Here is a 22,937-nt window from a genome sequence, read left to right on the forward strand (position 1 = left end):
CCCTCTGTTAGTCAGAGCTGAGGGGAGATGACCAATGTAGAGACTGCACTGGATGCAGTAATCTGATTTCATAATGTAAACAGAACATGGTCGGGAATCAAAGAGCCCAGTCTCAACCTACCAAGGTCATTTCCAGGATTGCAGTTTCAGAGTCAGAGGCAGGAATCTGTGTTTCATCCCAAATAGCCTCCTATTCCCTATATTGCTACTTTTGACCAGAGCCCTATGGCTAGGCCTATGGGCCCTGTGTCAAATGTAGTGCACTTACATAGGGAATAGGGTGCCATTTGGGATGCAGGAATCTGGAATGGTTTTTCCTTAAAGAGCTTTCCTCAGCTGCCTAGCCAAGTATAGAAAAGGAGGCACACCTCCAAGCAGCCAAGGCAAATATTAACACCGGTAGACACTTCCACTAGTCCAGTGGCACAGGGGTTTAATGTCACACATGTGCCTTCCCTTGGTGTATTTTTGAGTGTGTGTTTTTGTTTGTGCATGTTTGATTTTGTGCATATTTAGGTGTGTGTGTTCTGTGTGCACGTGGTATAGTGCATCTTTCTATTTGTGTGCGTGCGTGTGTGTGTGTGCGTGCGTGTGTGTGTTGCGTGTGTGTGCGTGTGCATGTGCGTGTGTGTGTATGTGTGTGTGCATGTCCCAGCAAGGCAGGGTTGGTCCTGGGAGGTCTGGATCTGGGCTGATTGCCCCTATACACTAGATTCCCAGACGGTGAGAGTGCATTTCTCCTGTGGCCCTGCCCCACTCACAATAAATCTGTGTGTGTGTGCGCGCGCGTGTGTGTGTGGGGTCATAACCTTACCTCAGTGTTTGAACTGGGCTTAAGCCTGCCAAACTGAGAGGGAGTGGAGGGGAGCAGTAAAAGATAAGAACACTACAAACAACCTGGCTGCCTTTTAAAGACATCTGTCAACCGCTTTCTAAGACAAGTTAACGTTGTCTAATATAAGTTATTATCAATAATCTCACTCTATGATTATATCATTAACATATCCTGTATGAACTGAAAAATAACATAATATTATGAGTTTAGACAATGTTCAGGTTTCTTAACTGTACAAGTGTACCAAGTTTCATACTTTTATGATAAAGTGAATGATTTGTTTTACATACCGCCTGGACGACAAGTATACCGATTCCAATCTCATTTATGATCCTCATTTCAATGACATATACTCTACGAAGGTGTTCCAACTTATGTCCTGGGCCCGTACATTCCATATGGTGAACTCATTCCAAGATGGCGGCATATGGGTTAGGTGAAGGTTGGAGTTTGTTTCCACAGCTGGCTTTGCAGTAACTGGTAACATGGAATGTGGGTGTGTGTATGGTCTATGGTGGTCTTAAACCATCCGGTCCTCAATCCACATTGACCGTCTTGAAAAGTCAGTCAGAGACGATCAGACCTACTGCTTTATGGTCATGTTAAGGAGGACAAAGGGACAAAGACACATGCTGAATCCCTAATGGCTCCCTATTCCCTACCAGGAGCCAAAAAGTAGTGCCCTGTAAAGAGAATAGGGTGCCATTTGGAATACACCCATGACATGTAAACTCCATTAAGATGCCTTGTACCCCTAGTCCTACACTCTTAGAAAAAAAAGGTGCTAAGTAGAACCATACTGGGTTGCTACTTTTGACCTAGAACCGTCTATGAAGGATCCTACCCCCAACCCTTTTATCTTTGGATGGTTCTTCCTAGAACCCTCTATGAAGGATCCTACCAATAACCCTTTAATCTTTGGATGGTTCTTCCTAGAACCCTCTATGAAGGATCCTACCAATAACCCTTTAATCTTTGGATGGTTCTTCCTAGAACCCTCTATTATGAGCAGTTCCACCAGCCATATATATATATGTATATATATATACAGTGCTGTGAAAAAGTATTTGCTTTGCCCCCCCCCCTCTTGATTTCTTATGGTGGTGGTAGTGTGATGCTCTGGGGCTGCCTTGCAGCTTCAGGATCTGGACAACTTGCTGTGATTGACAGAACCATGAATTCTGCTCTCTACCAAATAATCCTGAAGGAGAATGTGTTGGGGACCTCAAACTGAAAGCGCACTTGGGTTCTGCATTTGGACAATGATACACCAGCAAGTCCACCTCTGAATGGATAAAAAAAAAAAGGTTTTGCAGTGCCTAGTCTGTGGCGTGACCTTAGAAAGGAGGTTCATGCTCGAAAAACCTCCAATGTGGCTGAATTAAAACAATTCTGCAATGAAGAGTGGGCCAAAATTCCTCCACAGCGATGCGAAAGACTCATTGCCAGTTATCGCAAATGCTTGATTGCAGTTGTTGCTGCTGAGGGTGGCACAACCAGTTATTAGGTTTAGGAGCCAATTACTTTCTCACATAGGGCCATGAAGGTTCGGATAGCTTTTTTCCCTTAATAAATAAAATCATCACTTAAAAACTGCGTTTTGTGTTTCCTTGGGTTATCTTTGTGTAATATTAACATTTGTTTGATGATCTGAAACATTTAAGTGTGACAAATGTGCAAGAAATAAGAAATCAGGAAGGGGGCAAACCTTTTCACAGAACTGTAAATACTGTATATGGTTCTATGTAGAACCTTTATTGCCTTCCAAAGAACCCTTTTTGCCTTCAAAATACTCATAAAACAGCCAGTTCTTAGGATGTTAAAGGTTCTTGGTAGAACCCTTTGCCTTGTCTTCCGAAAGGGTTCTTCTGAACAAAATGGTTCTGGGTAGAACCTTATCACTCAGCAAATTATTAATGTTTTTTAAATGGAACCTTTATTTAACTAGGCAATTCAGTTAAGAAGAAATTCATAGTTACAATGACAGCCTACACCAGCCAAACCTGAACGACACTGGGTCAATTGTGCTCTGCCCTATGATACTCCCAATCACAGCTGGTTGTGATACAGCCTGGACTTGAACCAGGGTGTCTGTAGGGATGCCTCTCGCACTGAGATGTAGTGCCTTAGACCACTTGAGAGTCCTAAAAACCCCATTTGGTACCCACTTTTTTCTAAGAGTGTAGTGATAACTTTTACTAATAGGTTTTAGCTATTAGCATCGTTCTAGACTTAGGCTTTGAGGAAGCTTTCCCAAATTGTGTTAATTCAGCTTTTCCATGTTTAGAGGGGTGGTATGCGCACATCCCTAAAAACTTTCCCCCGGTTCTGGACCTGAGTGGATAACGTAGAGCAAAAAGTAAATCCCCACACTGCTCCCAAAGTGTTTAATGAAACTGGGACAACTTTGTGACCCAAACTGGGATTCAGCTTATCTAGACTTAGCCTGAACAGACTAAAACAAGAAAACTATATCTTATAATTAAGGAGTTCTACTGTGGCCACAATCCAGAATGACAAAGTCATCCGGTCTTGGAGCAGCTTTTCTCCCAGTTGGAGAGCAGAGCAGGCCTCACTTAATCACTGAAGTGATTTACCAGGACCTGTGTAGGACTCCACCAGACTGCACTGTAACAAAGCCCTGTGAAGGACTCCACCAGACTGCACTGTAACAAGGCACCGTGAAGGACTCCACCAGACTGCACTGTAACAAGGGCCCCGTGAAGGACTCCGCCAGACTGCACTGTAACAAGGCCCCGTGAAGGACTCCATCAGACTGCACTGTAACAAGGGCCCCATGAAGGACTCCATCAGACTGCACTGTAACAAGACCCTCTTTTGCTTTGGTCTTTTATCTTCTCCCCCCTCTCTCTTTCTCCCCTTCTCCATCTCCCTCTCTCTTTCTATTGCTCTCTCTGTCTCTGTCCGTCCCTCTCTTTCCCTCCTTCACACCCCGCCCCATCTCTCTCTCTCTCTCCCTCTCTCAATTCAATTCAATTCAAGGGGCTTCATTGGCATGGGAAACATGTGTTAACATTGCCAAAGCAAGTGTGGTCGATATTATACAAAAGTGAAATAAACAATACAAATTAACAGTAAACATTACACATACAGAAGTTTCAAAAGAATAAAGACATTACAAATGTCATATTATTTATATATACAGTGTTGTAACAATGTACAAATGGTTAAAGTACACAAGGGAAAATAAAAAAGCATAAATATGGGATGTATTTACAATGGCGTTTGTTCTTCACTTGTTGCCCTTTTCTTGTGGCAACAGGTCACAAGTCTTGCTGCTGTGATGGCACACTGTGGTATTTCACCCAGTAGATATGGGAGTTCATCAAAATGATGGTTGTTTTCAAATTATTTGTGGATCTATGTAAACTGAGGGAAATATGTGTCTCTAATATGGTCATACATTGGACAGGAGGTTAGGAAGTGCAGCTCAGTTTTCACCTAATTTTGTGGGCAGTGTGCATATAGCCTGTCTTCTCTTGAGAGCCATGTCTGCCTACGGCGGCCTTTCTTAATAGCAAGGCTATGCTCACTGAGTCTGTACATAGTCAACGCTTTCCTTAAGTTTACTCTCTGTTTAGGGCCAAATAGCATTCTAGTTTGCTCTGTTTTTTTGTTAATTCTTTCCAATGTGTAAAGTAATTATCTTTTTGCTTTCTCATGATTTGGTTGGGTCTAATTGTGCTGCTGTCCTGGGGCTCTGTGGGGTGTGTTTGTGTTTGTGAACAGAGCCCCAGGACCAGCTTGCTTAGGGGACTCTTCTCCAAGTGATGGCTTTGTTATGGAAGGTTTGGGAATCGCTTCCTTTTAGGTGGTTGTAGAATTTAACAGCTCTTTTCTGGATTTGATAATTAGTGGGTATCGGCTTAATTCTGCTCTGCATGCATTATTTGGTGTTCTACGTTGTAAACAGAGGATATTTTTGCAGAATTCTGCATGCAGAGTCTCAATTTGGTGTTTGTCCCATTTTGTGAATTCTTGGTTGGTGAGCAGGCCCCAGAGCTCACAGCCATAAAGGGCAATGGGTTCTATGACTGATTCAAGTATTTTTAGCCAGATCCTAATTGGTATGTTGAATTTTATGTTCCTTTTGATGGCATAGAATGCCCTTCTTGCCTTGTCTCTCAGATCGTTCACAGCTTTGTGGAAGTTACCTGTGGAGCTGATGTTTAGGCCAAGGTATGTATCGTTTTTTGTGTGCTCTAGGGTAACGGTGTCTAGATGGAATTTCTATTTGTGGTCCTGGCGACTGGACCTTTTTGGAACACCATTATTTTGGTCTTACTGAGATTTACTGTCAGGGCCCAGGTCTGGCAGAATCTGTGCAGAATATCTAGGTGTTGCTGTAGGCCCTCCTTGGTTGGTGACAGAAGCACCAGATCATCAGCAAACAGTAGACAGTAGGGTGCTGCAGACTAGTGCCCTCGCCAATTCGTTGATATATATGTTGAAGAGGGTGGGCTACATCCCTGTCTCACCCAACGGCCCTGTGGAAAAAATGTGTGTGGTTTTTGCCAATTTTAACCGCAGACTTGTTGTTTGTGTACATGGATTTTATAATGTCGTATGTTTTTCCCCCAACACCACTTTCCATCAATTAGCATAACAGACCCTCATGCCAAATTGATTTTTTATTTAAATCAACGATGCATGAGAAGACTTTGCCTTTGTTTTATTTGTTTGTTTGTCAATTAGGGTGTTCTGGGTGAATATGTGGTCTGTGGTACGATAATTTGGTAAGAAGCCAATTTGACGTTTTCTCAGTACATTGTTTTCATTGAGGAAATGTACAAGTCTGCTGTTAATGATAATGCAAAGGATTTTCCTAAGGTTGCTGTTGACGCATATCCCTCGGTAGTTATTGGGGTCAAATTTGTCTCCAAATGATGCCAGAGCTAAGGATGATGTTAACGAGTTTAAATATAGCCAATTGAAATTTGTTGTCTGTATATTTTATCATTTCATTGAGGATACTATCAACACCACAGGCCTTTTTGGGTTGGAGGGTTTTTATTTTGTCCTGTAGTTCATTCAAGGTAATTGGAGAATCCAGTGGTTTCTGGTAGTCTTTAATAGTTGATTCTAAGATGTGTATTTGATCATGTATATGTTTTTGCAGTTTATTCTTTGTGGTCTAAGACACTGTATCTCAGTGCAAGAGGCGTCACTGCAGTACCTGGTTCTAATCCAGGCTGTATCACATCCGGCCGTGATTGGGAGTCCCATAGGGTGGCGCACAATTGGCCCAGCGTCGGGGTAGGCCGTCATTGTAAATAAGAATTTGTTCTTAATAACCTCTCTGGGATATGTGGGACGGTAGCGTCCCACCTCGCCAACAGCCAGTGAAAGTGCAGGGCGCCAAATTCAAAACAACAAAAATCTCATAATTAAAATTCCTCAAGCATACAAGTATTTTACACCATTTTAAAGATACAATTCTCATTAATCCAGCCACAGTGTCTGATTTCAAAAAGGCTTTACAGCGAAATCACCACAAAGGATTATTTTAGGTCACCACCAACTCACAGAAAAACACAGCCATGTTTCCAGCTCATAGGACGTCATGTTACACAATACATGTATGTTTTGTTCGATAAAGTGCATATTTATATCCAAAAATCTCATTTTACATTGGCGCGTTACGTTCAGTAGTTCTAAAACATACGTGATTTTGCAGAGAGCCACATCAATTTACAGAAATAGTCATCATAAATGTTGATGAAAATAAAACTGTTATACATGGAATTAGAGATATACTTCTCCTTAATGCAACCGCTGTGTCAGATTTCAAAGCAAACCATCCAATAATCTGAGTACAGCGTTCAGACAACAAAGCAGCCAAAAAGATATCCGTCATATTGTGTAGTCAACATTAGTCAGAAATAACATTATAAATATTCACTTACCTTTGATGATCTTCATCAGAATGCACTCCCAGGAATCCCAGTTCCACAATAAATGTTTGTTTTATTCGATACAGTTCATCATTTATGTCCAAATAGCTTCTTTTGTTAGGGCGTTTGGTAAACAAATCCAAAAGCGCGCGTTCAAGTCCAGCCGAACGTCGGACGAAAAGTTCAAAAAGTTCCGTTACAGCCCGTAGAAACTTGTCAAACTAAGTATAGAATCAATCTTTAGGATGTTTTTATCATAAATCTTCAATAATGTTCCAACCGGAGAATTCCTATGTCTGTAGAAAAGCAATGGAACGAGAGCTAACTCTCTCACGTCACGAGCCTGTGGCACTCTGCCAGACACCTGGCTCAATCCCCTCTCATTCAGCCCGCCTTCATAGTAGAAGCCTCAAACAAAGTTCTAAAGACTGTTGACATTTAGTGGAAGCTTTAGGAAGTGCAATATGACCCCATTTACACTGTATATTGGAATGGCAAAGAGTTGAAAAACTACAAACCTCAGATTTCCCACTTCCTGGTTGGATTTTTCTCAGGTTTTCGCCTGCCATATGAGTTATGTTATACTCACAGACATCATTCAGTTTTAGAAACTTCAGAGTGTTTTCTATCCAATACTACTAATAATATGCATATATTAGCATCTGTGACAGGCTAGCAGGCAGTTTACTCTGGGCACCTTATTCATCTAAGCTACTCAATACTGCCCCCCTGTTACCAAGAAGTTAACTGTCTTACATAGTTAAATAAAGGCTAAATAAATAAAAATATAGAGCCAAAAAGATTGGAGAAGGTGGTTTACCCATACACCCATACATCTCCGTTTTGGATAGATAACTCTTCATTTGATGTTTGGTTAGAGTCTATTGATTCTTCAATTACATTGAGCTGATTTCTTATGTGCTGTTCCTTCTTTTTCCATAGTGTATTTACAGTGCCTTGCGAAAGTATTCGGCCCCCTTGAACTTTGCAACCTTTTGCCACATTTCAGGCTTCAAACATAAATATATAAAAATGTATTTTTTTGTGAAGAATCAACAACAAGTTGGACACAATCATGAAGTGGAACGACATTTATTGGATATTTCAAACTTTTTTAACAAATCAAAAACTGAAAAATTGGGCGTGCAAAATTATTCAAAAATTATACAAGTGTCCCACTTGTTGTTGATTCTTCACAAAAAAATACAGTTTTATATCTTTATGTTTGAAGCCTGAAATGTGGCAAAAGGTCGCAAAGTTCAAGGGGGCCGAATACTTTCGCAAGGCACTGTATATATTGTTTTAGTGATTCACCATAGTGAAGTCGTAGGCTGAGGTTTTCTGGGTCTCTATGTCTTTGGTTGGACAGGTTTCTCAATTTCTTTCTTAGGTTTTTGCATTCTTCATCAAACCATTGACATTGTTGTTAATTTTCTGCGGTTTTCTGTTTGACATTTTTAGATTTGATAGGGAAGCTGAGAGGTCAAATATACCTTTTAGATTTTCTACTGCCAAGTTTAGACCTTCACTATTACAGTGGAACGTTTTGTCCAGGAAGTTGTCTAAAAGGGATTGAATTTGTTGTTGCCTAAACCTTCTTTTGGTAGGTTTCCACATTACATTCCTTCCATCTATAGCATTTCTAAATATTACTCAGTTCCTTTGGCTTTGATGCCTCATGATTGAGTATTGCTCTGTTCAAGTAGACTGTGATATTGTTGTGATCTGATAGGGGTGTCAGTGGGCTGACTGTGAACACTCAGAGAGACTGACTGTGAACACTACATATCTCGCTCCCTCCCTCTCCTCAGTCAGTCAATATGGGTTGTGTTTGGCCTTACCCCTCACTGCCCTGACACAGACAGGAAGTTGTTAGGAGGGAGCTGCTATAAAGCAGGCTGAGATCATTATGACTGCACACCTGCTCAGAGGACAGCTACTCTTTAACTGCTGCAAGCACACACACACACACACACACACACACACACACACACACACACACACACACACACATCCAGGGCTGGTACAACTCCACTGTGAGTGTCATTGATCTCTCCGGGGTCCCCTCCCCTCTTGTTCTCTGTTCGCGGAAGAGCGTGATGAATGGTGCAGAGGTGGAATAGATGAATGGGTGAAGGAAGAGAGACTGACCGGAGATGTGAGGCAGATGGATGGAGCGACTTCTGGGTCTTTATGTGTGTCACCCTGTGGGCAGGTCATTTCGGTGTGTCCGTGCTGTACTGTTTGTGTGTGTGTGTGTGGGTGTGGGTGTGTGTGTCCTGCTGTAGTCCGCTGGTGTCTCTGCTTGCTGACTGTCTACTCATTGTGCATTCAGTTGGCACCTCTCTCTCTATCACTCACCATGCCTCTGGCCTCTCATTCATCACTCTGATGGTGGTGGGATGCTGTATAGAACCAGCCAAGTGTGTGTGTGTGTGTGTGTGTGTGTGTGTGTGTGTGTGTGTGTGTGTGTGTGTGTGCGTGTTTTGAAAATATGTTATTTGCGTACAAGTGTGTGACTTTGTGCTAGTGTGTTGGCACGTTGCTCTGAGAGACTTGGCAATCGGAGTGTTACAGGGGCACAAAGCCTCCCGAACCAATTCAAAAGCTTCACCCCAAGCTGTACAGTGTGGCCCTGAGGGTGAGTATGTGTGTTATCTCTGAGACTCAGCCCTGCAGCAGGACAGGGGGACTGATGAGACCATGCTCCATTGCCTCTGAATCAGCCAAGTGACCAAACGCTCCCATGACATTCCTCCCAAACACCCCACACCTGGCTGATCTGATCTGGGATCTTTGTTAATATACTACGCCTGCATGTCTTCTACTAGCCCCACATTTTCTGACATCTGACCTTAGATCTGTGGTTCTCTCTCCAGTTACCGCAGGATGACCAGGTCCAACAGTGTGACCACGGCGGTCCAGGCCGACCTAGACGACCCTGACTACTATCCCGTCGACGCTCCAGAGATGGCGATGCGCCACTCGGCCACCATGCCCCGTCAGTTCTCCCGGGACTCCGCCACCTCCACCGTCTCCATCCAGGGCTCAGGCAACCACTACCACGCCCTGACTGTGGAGGAGTACGGCGAGGTGGGTGTCGACCCATCCATCCTGCCCCCACCCGACCCCTGGATGGACCAAGTGGAGGGCCCAATGGAGGTGGTGGAGGGGAGGGGGTCGTTGTGTCCCAGGGACGGGCGCTGGTTCCTCAAGCTGCTGCAGGCCGAGATGGAGCGCATGGAGGGCTGGTGCAGACAGATGGAGCAGGAAGAGATGGAGAACGAGCTGCCGGACGAGAGTGAGTGGTGGCTACACACCTCGAGAATATTCCGCTGAATATGTGGAAACTGGTGCAGAAGTTGGGTTGGGGTTCAGTAGAAACACTTCTCTGCATTTGTGCTTTTTGGTGGTGTTGGTGCATGGTGTGTGAAGGTTATATCCAGTGGTGCAAAGTACTTAAGTAAAAATACTTTAAAGTACTACTTAAGTTGTTTTTTGTGGTATCTGTACTTTACTTTACTATTTATATTTTTGCCAACTTTTACTTTTACGTCACTACATTTCTAATGAAAATAATGTACTTTTTACTCCATACATTTCCCCTGACACCCAAAATGACTTGTTACATTTTGACAGGAAAATGGTCCAATTCACACACTTATCAAGAGAACATCCCTGGTCCTCTCTTCTGCCTCTGATCTGATGGACTCACTACACACAAATGCTTAGTTTATAAATATGTCTAAGTGTCGGAGCGTACCCCTGACTATCCGTCAAAAAAAGAAGAAAATTGTGCCGTCTCCTTTGCTTAATGTAAGGAATTTGAAATGGTTTATACTTTTACTTTTGATACTTATGTACATTTTAGTAATTCCGTTTACTTTTGATACTTAAGTATATTTAAAACCAAATACTTTTAGACTTTTACTCAAGTAGTATTTTACTGGGTGACTTTCACTTTTACTTGAGTCATTTTCTATGAAGGTATCTTTACTTTTACTCAAGTATGATAATTGAGTATTTTTTCCACCACTGGTTATATCCATTGTTTTCCCTCTCTCTGTATCCCTGCGTTTTTTCCCTCCTTCCCTCTCTATGTCTGTGTCCTCCAAATGACGCAACAGACTTAGTAGACAGAGTGAAATTGTCTGAGTACCAAATGGCACCCTATTCCCAAGATAATGCACTACTTTTGACCGAGGCCCGATAGGGCTCAGTTCAAACGTAGTGCACTACATAGGGAATAGGGTGCCATTTGGGACAGACTGGGTATTCATGGCAGCTGGCCACACTACCTGCTTGTTGCCTGCTATCTCCTCTGCCGACTTACCAGGCATAGTTATCAATAGGGAGCCAGCTGGGTCCCACCACACATCTGTGCTGTACAGTAAAATGGCCTTTCACAGCCACGCTCAATAGGGGTTTTCATTCTCAAACTCACTTAATGACATCGTTCAAGGCTACTGCCAGCACCATAGCTCCAGATTGACAGCCCTACACTGACACTGTCTGCATCCCAAATAACACCCTGTTTACTTTCTTTTGACCAGGGGGAATAGGGTACTGTAGGGTTCTGGTCAAAAGTAATACTCTATAGGGAATAGGGTGCCATTTGGGGTGCATTCTCAGAATAGCCCAATGTGGTAGCCTTTGTACAACTAGAATACTACTCCTTAGATTTGTCCCTAGTGACATAAATGTTTTCTTCATTTAGACTTGTACTGCATTGGGCTAAATCAGGGTCACACACAGTGTTTCTTGGTAGTCTTAAACAAATCTACTCTGAAACAAAAGCAAGTACAGACTACACACATAGTTATGGGCTTTAAAAAAATTTGACACTTTGAACCATTTCAGATATAGAGTTGAAATGCATTACATTTTGAGTTTGAATCCCAATAGTATATGTATATACTGAACAAAAATGTAAACGCAACATGTAAGGTGTTGATACCATGTTGCGTTTATGAGTTGAAATAAAAGATCCCAGAAATGCGCAGTTTTCAAAAATGTTGTGCACAAATTTCTTTACATCCGTATCGACTGAGCATTTCTCTTTTGACAATATAATCCATCCACCTGACAGGTGTGGCATATCAAGAGCTGATTAAACAGCATGATCATTACTCAATCGCACCTTGTGCTGGGGCAATAAACCACACAGAACGCACTGCAACTGCCTCTGCAATGCAATTCTACAAGCCACATCCGGCTTCTTCACCTGCGGGATTGTCTGAGACCAGCCACCAGACAGCTGATGAAACTGTGGGTTTGCACAACCGAATAATTTCTGCACAAACTGCCAGAAACCATCTAAGGAAAGCTCATCTGTATTTATCGTCCTCACCAGGGTCTTGACCTTGATGTAACCAACTTCAGTGGGCAAATGTTCACCTTCGATGGCCATTGGCAAACTGGAGAATTGTGATCTTCACAGATGAATCCCGGGTTTCAACTTTACCGGGCAGATACCAGGTAACGAAGCATCGTTACCCATCGCTCCACAAAAGCCGCGGCCCTTGCAGAGCAAGGGGAACAACTACTTCAAGGTCTCAGAGCAAGTGACTTCACCGTTTGAAACGCTATTTAGCGCGCACCACCGCTAACTAAGCTAGCCGTTTCACATCCGTTACACCCCTACCTTTTTTTGTAAGATATCTGTGACCAACAGATGGATATCTGTATTCCCAGTCATGTGGAATCCATAGATTAGGGCGTAACAAATGTATTTAAATTGAAATTTGAAATTGTTGCATGTTGCGTTTATATTTTTGTTCAGTGTGCACCACAGAAGACTGAAATATAACAAAAAAGTACAGAAAATGATGATAAATGTTGATTAATTACGAAATTATGAGAAATAATAACAACATTCCACCCATGAGGCCATTAGAGGGCGCTTTGGTAATTTGACTGCAGGAAAGGGCTACGGCTAATGCATTATTTCTGATGGGGAGAACACAGCGTTCTGAGGGTGGTGAACTTTGGCACGTCTGCTGATCAGCCCTTGTGTAGGGATTCTGCAGTGAATTTCTTCCCTCTGACACGTAAGTCGAGGTTGTGTATTGAGACGGTAGGCTGGTTCAGAAGTCCCCCACTCTCAAAGCATGGCGGGGGCGTTGTTTATTTGATGTGTAGGATAAACACTCCCCCTTTCATCTAATCTCACAGTTTTAGGTTCCCAGTTCCCACTCTCCACATATTTATAGCCTTGCACTCATCAAAGGCAAAGTCTGTGTGACTCCAAGGTTATTTAACTTAAGATTGATGTCTGACTGTCTGTGTGTGTGTGTGTGTGTGTGTGTGTGTGTGTGTGTGTGTGTGTGTGTGTGTGTGTGTGTGTGTGTGTGTGTGTGTGTGTGACTTTCCGCAGTCCTGGGGAAGATCCGCAGTGCAGTAGGCAGCGCCCAGCTGCTCATGTCTCAGAAGTTCCAGCAGTTTCGGGAGCTGTGTGAGGAGAACCTGGTATGTAATACACATACACACCAATCTTAAATCACTCTACTGCGTCAGCAGGCCCTTCATAGCCAACTGTCACATAATGAGATGATCTATACAAGCTTATAATTGACCCTCAGTGTCAAACAAAACACCGCTATGGTTGCAAATTCTAAATAGGATTCTAGTCGAGCACCACTCAAAGCATACTGACCTTGAAGTGTGGAGATACAAGGTGAAATAGTCCCAGACCAGTATGCTGATGACATACGGATGGGGAAATGAGAGTGGTTACAACCCTGTCCTGACTAAGTGTGTGTGTTTGTGTGTGTGTGTGTGTGTGTCTGTGTGGGTGCGTACATGCGCGTGTGTGTGTGTGTGTGTGTGTGTGTGTACATGCGTGTGTGGGTGTGTGTGTGTGTGTGTGTGTGTGTGTGTGTGTGTGTGTGTGTGTGTGTGTGTGTGTGGGTGCGAGCGCATGCGTACGTGTGTGTGTGTGTGTGTGTGTGTGTGTGTGTGTGTGTGTGTGTGTGTGTGTGTGTTTGTGTCTCTCAGAACCCCAATGCCAACCCCAGGCCCATCTCCCAGGATCTGGCTGGTTTCTGGGACATGCTGCAGCTGTCCATCGAGAACATCAGCCTAAAGTTTGATGAGCTGCACCAACTCAAAGCCAACAACTGGAGACCCCTGGACCCCCCCGTGATAAAGGTACCACTCAATGTAGTAGACCATATAGGCCAGATCCACCTTAAAGGTATAGTTCCCCCAAATTACAAAATGCAATATTGTTTATAATGTAAGCAATGTTGTAATTGGGTGACCTATCCCTTTAAGTCTGGACGTAATCCAATACAATGGAATGGTGTTTTTGTCCTGGATGCTTCTACTTTCATTGTTGCTGAATATGATTAATGTAGATTTTAGTTCAATGTAGCATAAGGTGTTGTAATGCATGTAAAAGGGTTGTTGTAATGTTGTGTGATAACCTGCCTGACGTGACTGCATGACTGCTGTGTTTTTTTAATTTGTTTATTTTTTGGTTTTGTTGTTGACAGTGAGCTGGATTGTTGAGAAGTCACTCTACCTGCCATGCACCATCGGGCCTCGCTGACCTTGCTGGCCACTCTTACCCCACGCACACCCCACGCCTACCTTCTGCCTGCGTACTCTCACAAAATGGCCACAGCCGTCACCACCCACATGAACAAATACAACAGTTTACTATAGAATACCACAGTACTTACTGTAGAAATCTGTAGTAAACTGTAGTATACTGTAGAATACTATATTACACACTGTAGTATCCCTTGATCATGTGTAGTACTTACTATAGAATGTTGTAGTATACTGTAGAATACTAGAGTAAATACTACAGTATTATCCACACAAAAAAAACGCTGTAGTAGATACTACCGTAATATATGCAAAAACTCTACATTCCTCAAAAACTGTAAACTTTTTAAAATATAGTAAATACTACAGTATTTAATTTACATATACACTGCCCATTCGCCTCCCTTAATATGGCAATTTATGCCACCCACAAGTGAGAAACCTACATACCAAGTATAGACCATATATTTTATTCCCTACAAGTTATAGAAAAGAGCAGAGGTTCTGAATTATCCCTTCAGATCCCAGTCCTACCTACCTAGAGGTTATGGGAATTTGCTCTTTTTGTAATTCTCAAGGAGATTTCCTGAAGGAGAAAGTCTCGACTTCTATATTAAAGAAAACTATACTAAATACTCCAGAAATGTCTGCAAAAACACTACAGTAAATACTACAGTATACTACAATCTGCAAAAACGCTACATTAATTACTCTTTTATTTTCCTGCTGTAGTAAATACTACAGTATACTACAGTAAAGTCAGCAAAAACACTACAGCAAATACAATGGTATTTATAGTATGCTATAGTATTTTTTCATGTGGGCACCAACCGTAACCTCACTCTCGTGAACCCTGTTGCATGCTCTCACACCATGCAAGCTACAACAAACTGCTGATGTCATGTCAGTCATGCATTCTTTAACCTCCACACAAAATGGCTGCCGTTGTGCCCCTACTGCCAGAGGCACAGAAGATGGCCTCTAACTGTAGTTGTTTGTCCTCCCCCGTCCATCCAGGAGAGACGGTTTGCCCCTCCAGTGCCAAAGAAGCCCCACAGGGGCCATCCTCCCCTGGCCAGGGACCGTTCTCTGGAGAGCTCCGTTAGACAGCGGCTGGAGGCTCGCAAACGTCTGCTGGCCGCCAAGCGGGCCCTCGCGGTCCGACAGAGCTCTGTCACCGAGAGCACAGCAGACAGTATTGAGATCTACATCCCTGAGGCGCAGACCAGACTATGAGACACACACAGATAGAGACAGAGACCCTCCCACACACACACACACACACACACACACACACACACACACACACACACACACACACACACACACACACACACACACACACACACACACACACACACACACACACACACACACGCACCTACAATGGTGCACGCAAACACCCACACAGGCACACACAGCACTGAATGGCGAGGGTAGGGTGCTTGTAATTTAATCACATCTTTATTTACTTCAACAAAAGAGGGGGGACGGTCACAGCTCTATAGTTGAGTGAGAATACTGTATATTTATGAATTTTTATCCTCTCCATTTGATCCTCTCCGTTGAACTTTCAGCTTTGACGTAGCTCCCCCCCCCACTCCTCACTCCCAGCGATGTTTCTTCTTGTGATGTCAACTCTTTTTACCGATATTCCACCAACCAAGTGACCTGTTGTCACCCAAACAACAGGTATACCAGTACCACAGCATTGAGGCATAATGTATAATGTTTCTGATTCATTGGAAAAGAAGGAAAGTTACTGAGGGAGGGGTAGTGTACCAGTGGGTCTAGACGGAGTGCTGTCAGGGCACACTAGCTAATCCTGTTGGGTGTCAGAAAGCCTGAGACAGCAACTGTGTCCCACATGACACCCTACTTCTTAAATAGAGCACTGTTTTTCTGCACTACCTAGTGCACAAAAACAATAACTACCTAGGGAGTTATTTGAGACACAGCCAGCCTCTCTACTCTGGTGACCCTGGGTGAGGCTGCTACTGTGACTCACAGCACAATAACAGCAGACAATAGGGAAACTCAGTCTCTTTCCCCCTGTGGGATACTACTGTCACGGGGTTCACAACACACACACACACACACGCACACACACACACACACATACGCATGCACATACACTCATTTGAGGTAACTTACCTAAACCTGTTTGAATTGTTAGGGAGAACACCTGAGACATGTCTAAAACCTTCTGGAGACATACAAGACATCGACAGAATGTAGCAGCGACCATTGAAACTGTTTTAAATGTTTCAATTAGGATTCAATCCTAACTTTGATTTAAGTCATATTTTCACTTAGTCATGCATTGATGTCAATGGAAGACTAAGTAAACTTAAGTATAACTTAGGATTCGCCCCTTATTATTGAAATCCAGGGAACAGCAGCTCTACATGACTTGGCAATGAAATCACACACATGAGCATTATAGTGAGTCACCATATTTTAAAAACAATGAAATGCAAAGAAAAAGGGTATACACTAATGGTTTGATACAATTATTTTAGTCCAACACCTATGAACACCTAGATGTTCTATTAGAGCAACATACAGTGCCTTGCGAAAGTATTCGGCCCCCTTGAACTTTGCGACCTTTTGCCACATTTCAGGCTTCAAACATAAAGATATAAAACTGTATTTTTTTGTGAAGAATCAACAACAAGTGGGACACAATCATGAAGTGGAACGACATTTATTGGATATTTCAAACTTTTTTAACAAATCAAAAACTGAAAAATTGAGCGTGCAAAATTATTCAGCCCCTTTACTTTCAGTGCAGCAAACTCTCTCCAGAAGTTCAGTGAGGATCTCTGAATGATCCAATGTTGACCTAAATGACTAATGATGATAAATACAATCCACCTGTGTGTAATCAAGTCTCCGTATATATGCACCTGCACTGTGATAGTCTCAGAGGTCCGTTAAAAGCGCAGAGAGCATCATGAAGAACAAGGAACACACCAGGCAGGTCCGAGATACTGTTGTGAAGAAGTTTAAAGCCGGATTTGGATACAAAAAGATTTCCCAAGCTTTAAACATCCCAAGGAGCACTGTGCAAGCGATAATATTGAAATGAAGGAGTATCAGACCACTGCAAATCTACCAAGACCTGGCCGTCCCTCTAAACTTTCAGCTCATACAAGGAGAAGACTGATCAAAGATGCAGCCAAGAGGCCCATGATCACTCTGGATGAACTGCAGAGATCTACAGCTGAGGTGGGAGACTCTGTCCATAGGACAACAATCAGTCGTATATTGCACAAATCTGGCCTTTATGGAAGAGTGGCAAGAAGAAAGCCATTTCTTAAAGATATCCATAAAAAGTGTTGTTTAAAGTTTGCCACAAGCCACCTGGGAGACACACCAAACATGTGGAAGAAGGTGCTCGCTCTGGTCAGATGAAACCAAAATTGAACTTTTTGGCAACAATGCAAAACGTTATGTTTGGCGTAAAAGCAACACAGCTGAACACACCATCCCCACTGTCAAACATGGTGGTGGCAGCATCATGGTTTGGGCCTGCTTTTCTTCAGCAGGGACAGGGAAGATGGTTCAAATTGATGGGAAGATGGATGGAGCCAAATACAGGACCATTCTGGAAGAAAACCTGATGGAGTCTGCAAAAGACCTGAGACTGGGACGGAGATTTGTCTTCCAACAAGACAATGATCCAAAACATAAAGCAAAAGCTACAATGGAATGGTTCAGAAATAAACATATCCAGGTGTTAGAATGGCCAAGTCAAAGTCCAGACCTGAATCCAATCGAGAATCTGTGGAAAGAACTGAAAACTGCTGTTCACAAATGCTCTCCATCCAACCTCACTGAGCTCGAGCTGTTTTGCAAGGAGGAATGGGAAAAAATGTCAGTCTCTCGATGTGCAAAACTGATAGAGACATACCCCAAGCGACTTACAGCTGTAATCGCAGCAAAAGGTGGCGCTACAAAGTATTAACTTAAGGGGGCTGAATAATTTTGCACGCCCAATTTTTCAGTTTTTGATATGTTAAAAAAAGTTTGAAATATCCAATAAATGTCGTTCCACTTCATGATTGTGTCCCACTTGTTGTTGATTCTTCACAAAAAAATACAGTTTTATATCTTTATGTTTGAAGCCTGAAATGTGGCAAAAGGTCGCAAAGTTCAAGGGGGCCGAATACTTTCGCAAGGCACTGTACATTTATCACACACTATTTTGTTATTGTACTTTCAGAGTACTCTGAGAGACTTTGCGCAGTAGCTGAATCAACACTGTCCAAAGGTGTTCAACGTAGACAATAATATCAATGTGCAAAAATTACTTTCATTTGTAAAATCCAAACCTTTTATTAAATGGGATTTGGATGAGAGGTGTAGCTTGGGATTCATAGTATTTACCAATAATCAATACAGGTCTTTGTAGAGGTAGAAAATCGAATAAATAAATCAACTCTGTGTCGGACAATGACACTATTCCTCCTTTTCTCCAAATGCAGTCTTTCCAGTTACAGGAGCAGTGGCATGATTCTGCTGTACTCTCCTATGTCTGAACTTTAGGGGTTATAGGTCACAGGGTCACGTCCGTCTGTCTATCCTCAGATGTGGTAGGATTCTAGGGTTGACAACGCCAGTCCTGCCTGGTAGTCAGGTATGGAGTTAGGTGGGCTCATGGCAAGCTCTCAGAGAGAGGTCAGTGCAATGAAATCAGGGTCTGCCAGAATAAAAATGGTGATTGACAGTTTAGCAGACTCTCTTATCCAGAGCGACTTACAGGAGGATTTAGGGTTAGGTGCCTTGCTCAAGGGCAGATAAACAGATTTTCCACATAGTCGGCTTGGGGATTCAAACCAGCAACCATTGGGTTACTGGCCAAGCGTTATTAACCGCTAGGCTACCTGCTGCCCCGTTTAGTGTGCGAGTGTGTGCGTGCGTGTGAGTGTGCGTGCCTGTGTCTTTGAGTGCAGGTGTATGTGTGTATCTAATGTGTATGTGAGTATATGGGGTTTACCTGCTTGTTTCTGAAGAGCTTCCTATTTTTCAAGGTCCAAACGGGCCTTTCTTTTCACTATGGATGTGTCCTAAATGGTACCCCATTCCCTATATAATGCAATACTTTTGACCCTTGGCCCATAGAGCTCTGGTCAAAAGTAGTGCACTATGTAGGGAATGGGGTACCATTTGGGACGGAGCCTCTGATTAACGTAGCAGAATCGACACACTGTTAGTCCGTACCTAAACAAACCCTGCCTATCATTTTCAACGGAACAATATATGCCTGCGCGTATGAAGAACATTCGACTGACTACATAATACATATGCCGACATGAGCTAATTGAAATGTCTTCATGTCATTCTTTTCCTTTTGAACTTATTTCATTCTGTTTATCATATTGTGCTGATAATACAATTTGTCCTTAAGTTTAAAAAAAGAGTCGCCTACTGCCGATGTTCCTTTACTTTAAGGGTATCTTTAAATGTAATGCGTTACCAATGTTCTACATGACAAGATATTTTGTTATTCTATCAAACGACAGTAGGAATTATTTTCTCCGCATCCAAACTGACACGCAACCACTTGAAAGTAATATAAAAATAATACAAAGTGTTTATTGGTGTTTTATGCCCACTGTTTATTTATTAATCCCCAGAAAAAAAATGATTCACGTTTGTTATCATTATTATTATGCACTGACAAGGCCCTAATGCTGTGCTTTATGATTCTCCTTCTTATATGGTTTTCTCTTTGGGATGAAAGACACCTTTTATTCTGTGTCAGTAATCAGCCTTAATTTATATTGTGATAGTCAAGCACAAATCAGCCTCAGGGGAAGAAGAATAAAGCACGTGTGATTGTCTCTGTGTGTGTGTGTGTGTGTGTGTGTGTGTGTGTGTGTGTGTGCGTGTGTGCGTGCGTGCGTGGGTGGGTGGGTGGGATTGTGTGTGTGTGTGGGATTGTGTGTAACCCATGAAAAGGCTTTGTCTCATACTGTAAATAAACCCAGTCAACAGGTATACGTCCCAAATGGCACCCTATTCCCAATATAGTACATTAAGTGCACTACTTTTGACTAGGGCCCATAAGGCTCTGGTCAAAAGTAGTGCACTTAATAGGGAATATGGTGACTTTTGGGAAACAATCCCTTGAACATTACAATAGTTCTGTGGTTTAATGGTTTAGATCAACTTCTCTTGTCAAAATACACCATTACAAACTCTCTGCAAACCCAATCACTTTGCAATTTCTTTATATGAAGTATTTTTTTTATCACTTACTTGTATGAGTGAGACAATCTTGAACAAATTTGCTTTCATAGACTGTTTGTGGGTGTTTGTAAACTCTATTGAAACTGCTTTGACACGAGAGAAAATCCCTGGTAGCCATATACACTCACCGGAACAGTTTATTAGGTACACCCCATCTACTAGTGGGTCGGAACCCCCCTTTGCCTCCAGACCAGCCTGCATTCTTCAGGGCATCGGAAACGTTCCACAGGGATGTTGGTCCCTGCTGATGCGATGGCATCATCTCTTCCCAAAGATGCTTTATTGGGTTGAGGTCTGGGGACTGTGCAGGCCACTCAAGTAAACTGAACTCGCTGTATTGTTCCAGGCAAAGTTTTTCCACTCCTCAATTGTCCAGTGTTGGTGATCACGTGCTCACTAGAGCCACCTCTTCTTGTTTTTAGCTGATAGGAGTGGAACCCGGTGTGGTAGTCTGCTGCAATAGCCCATCCGTGACAAGGATCGACGAGTTGTCCACACCACTGTTGTATTGTGTCGTTATTTGTCTGTTTAAGGCACGCCTGTAAGCTTGCTCGATTCTTGGCATTCTCCCTCCATCTCTCTCATCAACCACCTGTTCGCCCACAGGACTGCCGCCGACTGGATGTTTTCGGTGTGTTGCACCATTCTCAGTGAACCATATACACTGTCATGCGTGAAAAGCCCAGGATAGTGGCCATTTCTGAGATGTGTGATCGTCGGCGCCTGGCACCGACGATCACACCACACTCAAAATTGCTGAGGTCACTCGTTTTGCCCATTCTAACGTTCAATCCAACAGTAACGGAATGCCTCAATGGCTGTCTGCCTGGATTATATAACAAGCCACGGCCACGTTTCTCCCTGTCTGTAGGAGCGATCCATTTTCGTGAACGGGGTGGTGTACCTAATAAACTGGTGAATATATAAGTGAAACATGTTTATGACTGAAAAGTCTCATTTGTTTGTGATGGAAATCGTGATGAATTAACTGTTCGGTATGATTTCTCAATTAATTAGACAATATTCAAAAGGTTACAATAAGTTTATACAGTGGGGCAAAAAAGTATTTAGTCAGCCACCAATTGTGCAAGTTCTCCCACTTAAAAAGATGAGAGAGGCCTGTCATTTTCATCATAGGTACACTTCAACTATGACAGACAAAATGAGAAAAAAAATCCAGAAAATCACAATGTAGGATTTTTAATTTATTTATTTGCAAATTATGGTGGAAAATAAGTATTTGGTCACCTTCAAACAAGCAAGATTTCTGGCTCTCACAGACATGTAACTTCTTCTTTAAGAGGCTCCTCTGTCCTCCACTCATTACCTGTATTAATGAATAGTGAAGCATGGGGGTGGAAACATCATGCTTTGGGGCTGTTTTTCTGCAAAGGGACCAGGACGACTGATCCGTGTAAAGGAAAGAATGAATGGGGCCATGTATCGTGAGATTTTGAGTGAAAACCTCCTTCCATCAGCAAGGGCATTGAAGATGAAACGTGGCTGGGTCTTTCAGCATGACAATGATCCCAAACACACCGCCCGGGCAACGAAGGAGTGGCTTCGTAAGATGCATTTCAAGGTCCTGGAGTGGCCTAGCCAGTCTCCAGATCTCAACCCCATAGAAAATCTTTAGAGGGAGTTGAAAGTCTGTGTTGCCCAGCAACAGCCCCAAAACATCACTGCTCTAGAGGAGATCTGCATGGAGGAATGGGCCAGCAACAGTGTGTGAAAACCTTGTGAAGACTTACAGAAAATGTTTGACCTCTGTCATTGCCAACAAAGGGTATATAACAAAGTATTGAGATAAACTTTTGTTATTGACCAAATACTTATTTTCCATCATAATTTGCAAATAAATTCATTAAAAATCCTACAATATCATTTTCTGGAGAACAAAAAAAATCTAATTTTGTCTGTCATAGTTGAAGTGTACCTATGATGAAAATTACAGGCCTCTCTGATCTTTTTGAGTGGGAGAACTTGCACAATTGGTGGCTTACTAAATACTTTTTTTGCCCCACTGTACCTTTTTTGCCCATTATGTTTTAAGATAATTTATTATAAGTTGTGTTGCTCTTTATATTTTATTTCACTTTTTTTTTAGAATTCATTCAAATATCGGTCAAATGATTTAGTTATTTATGATTATTATATTAACATATCAAAACCCTGACATTACAGGGGGATTACGGGAAGTGGTAAAGAATGTTGGATTGTGGGTAATTGCCAAACTAAAGACTTTCAACCAATCCTGGCAATTCTGAGAGGCGGAGGCTTGTGATGTATGCCGTGTTCACGTGCTAGTCAGAACTAGAAAACTATAATATTTCTGACATGCTAACTGGTTGAACACGACAAGTGTATAGCTACAA

The 22,937-nt window shown here is 42.5% G+C and overlaps 1 protein-coding gene across 1 annotated transcript in view; it reads left to right on the forward strand.

The window, feature by feature from the left end:
- The window catches only part of LOC139420448 (disks large-associated protein 1-like), a 223,866-nt gene extending 207,095 nt beyond the window's left edge, over nucleotides 1-16,771 (forward strand). Inside the window, exons 10-13 of the mRNA XM_071170591.1 lie at nucleotides 9,630-10,051; nucleotides 13,127-13,218; nucleotides 13,747-13,899; nucleotides 15,322-16,771. Coding sequence (XP_071026692.1) covers nucleotides 9,630-10,051; nucleotides 13,127-13,218; nucleotides 13,747-13,899; nucleotides 15,322-15,540 — 886 coding nt within the window. The 3' untranslated portion in view covers nucleotides 15,541-16,771. The remainder of the gene's footprint in view (nucleotides 1-9,629; nucleotides 10,052-13,126; nucleotides 13,219-13,746; nucleotides 13,900-15,321) is intronic.
- Nucleotides 16,772-22,937: the final 6,166 nt, after the last annotated feature.

Source organism: Oncorhynchus clarkii, chromosome 11 (genome assembly GCF_045791955.1).
Source record: "Oncorhynchus clarkii lewisi isolate Uvic-CL-2024 chromosome 11, UVic_Ocla_1.0, whole genome shotgun sequence".
Taxonomy (NCBI): Eukaryota; Metazoa; Chordata; class Actinopteri; order Salmoniformes; family Salmonidae; genus Oncorhynchus; species Oncorhynchus clarkii.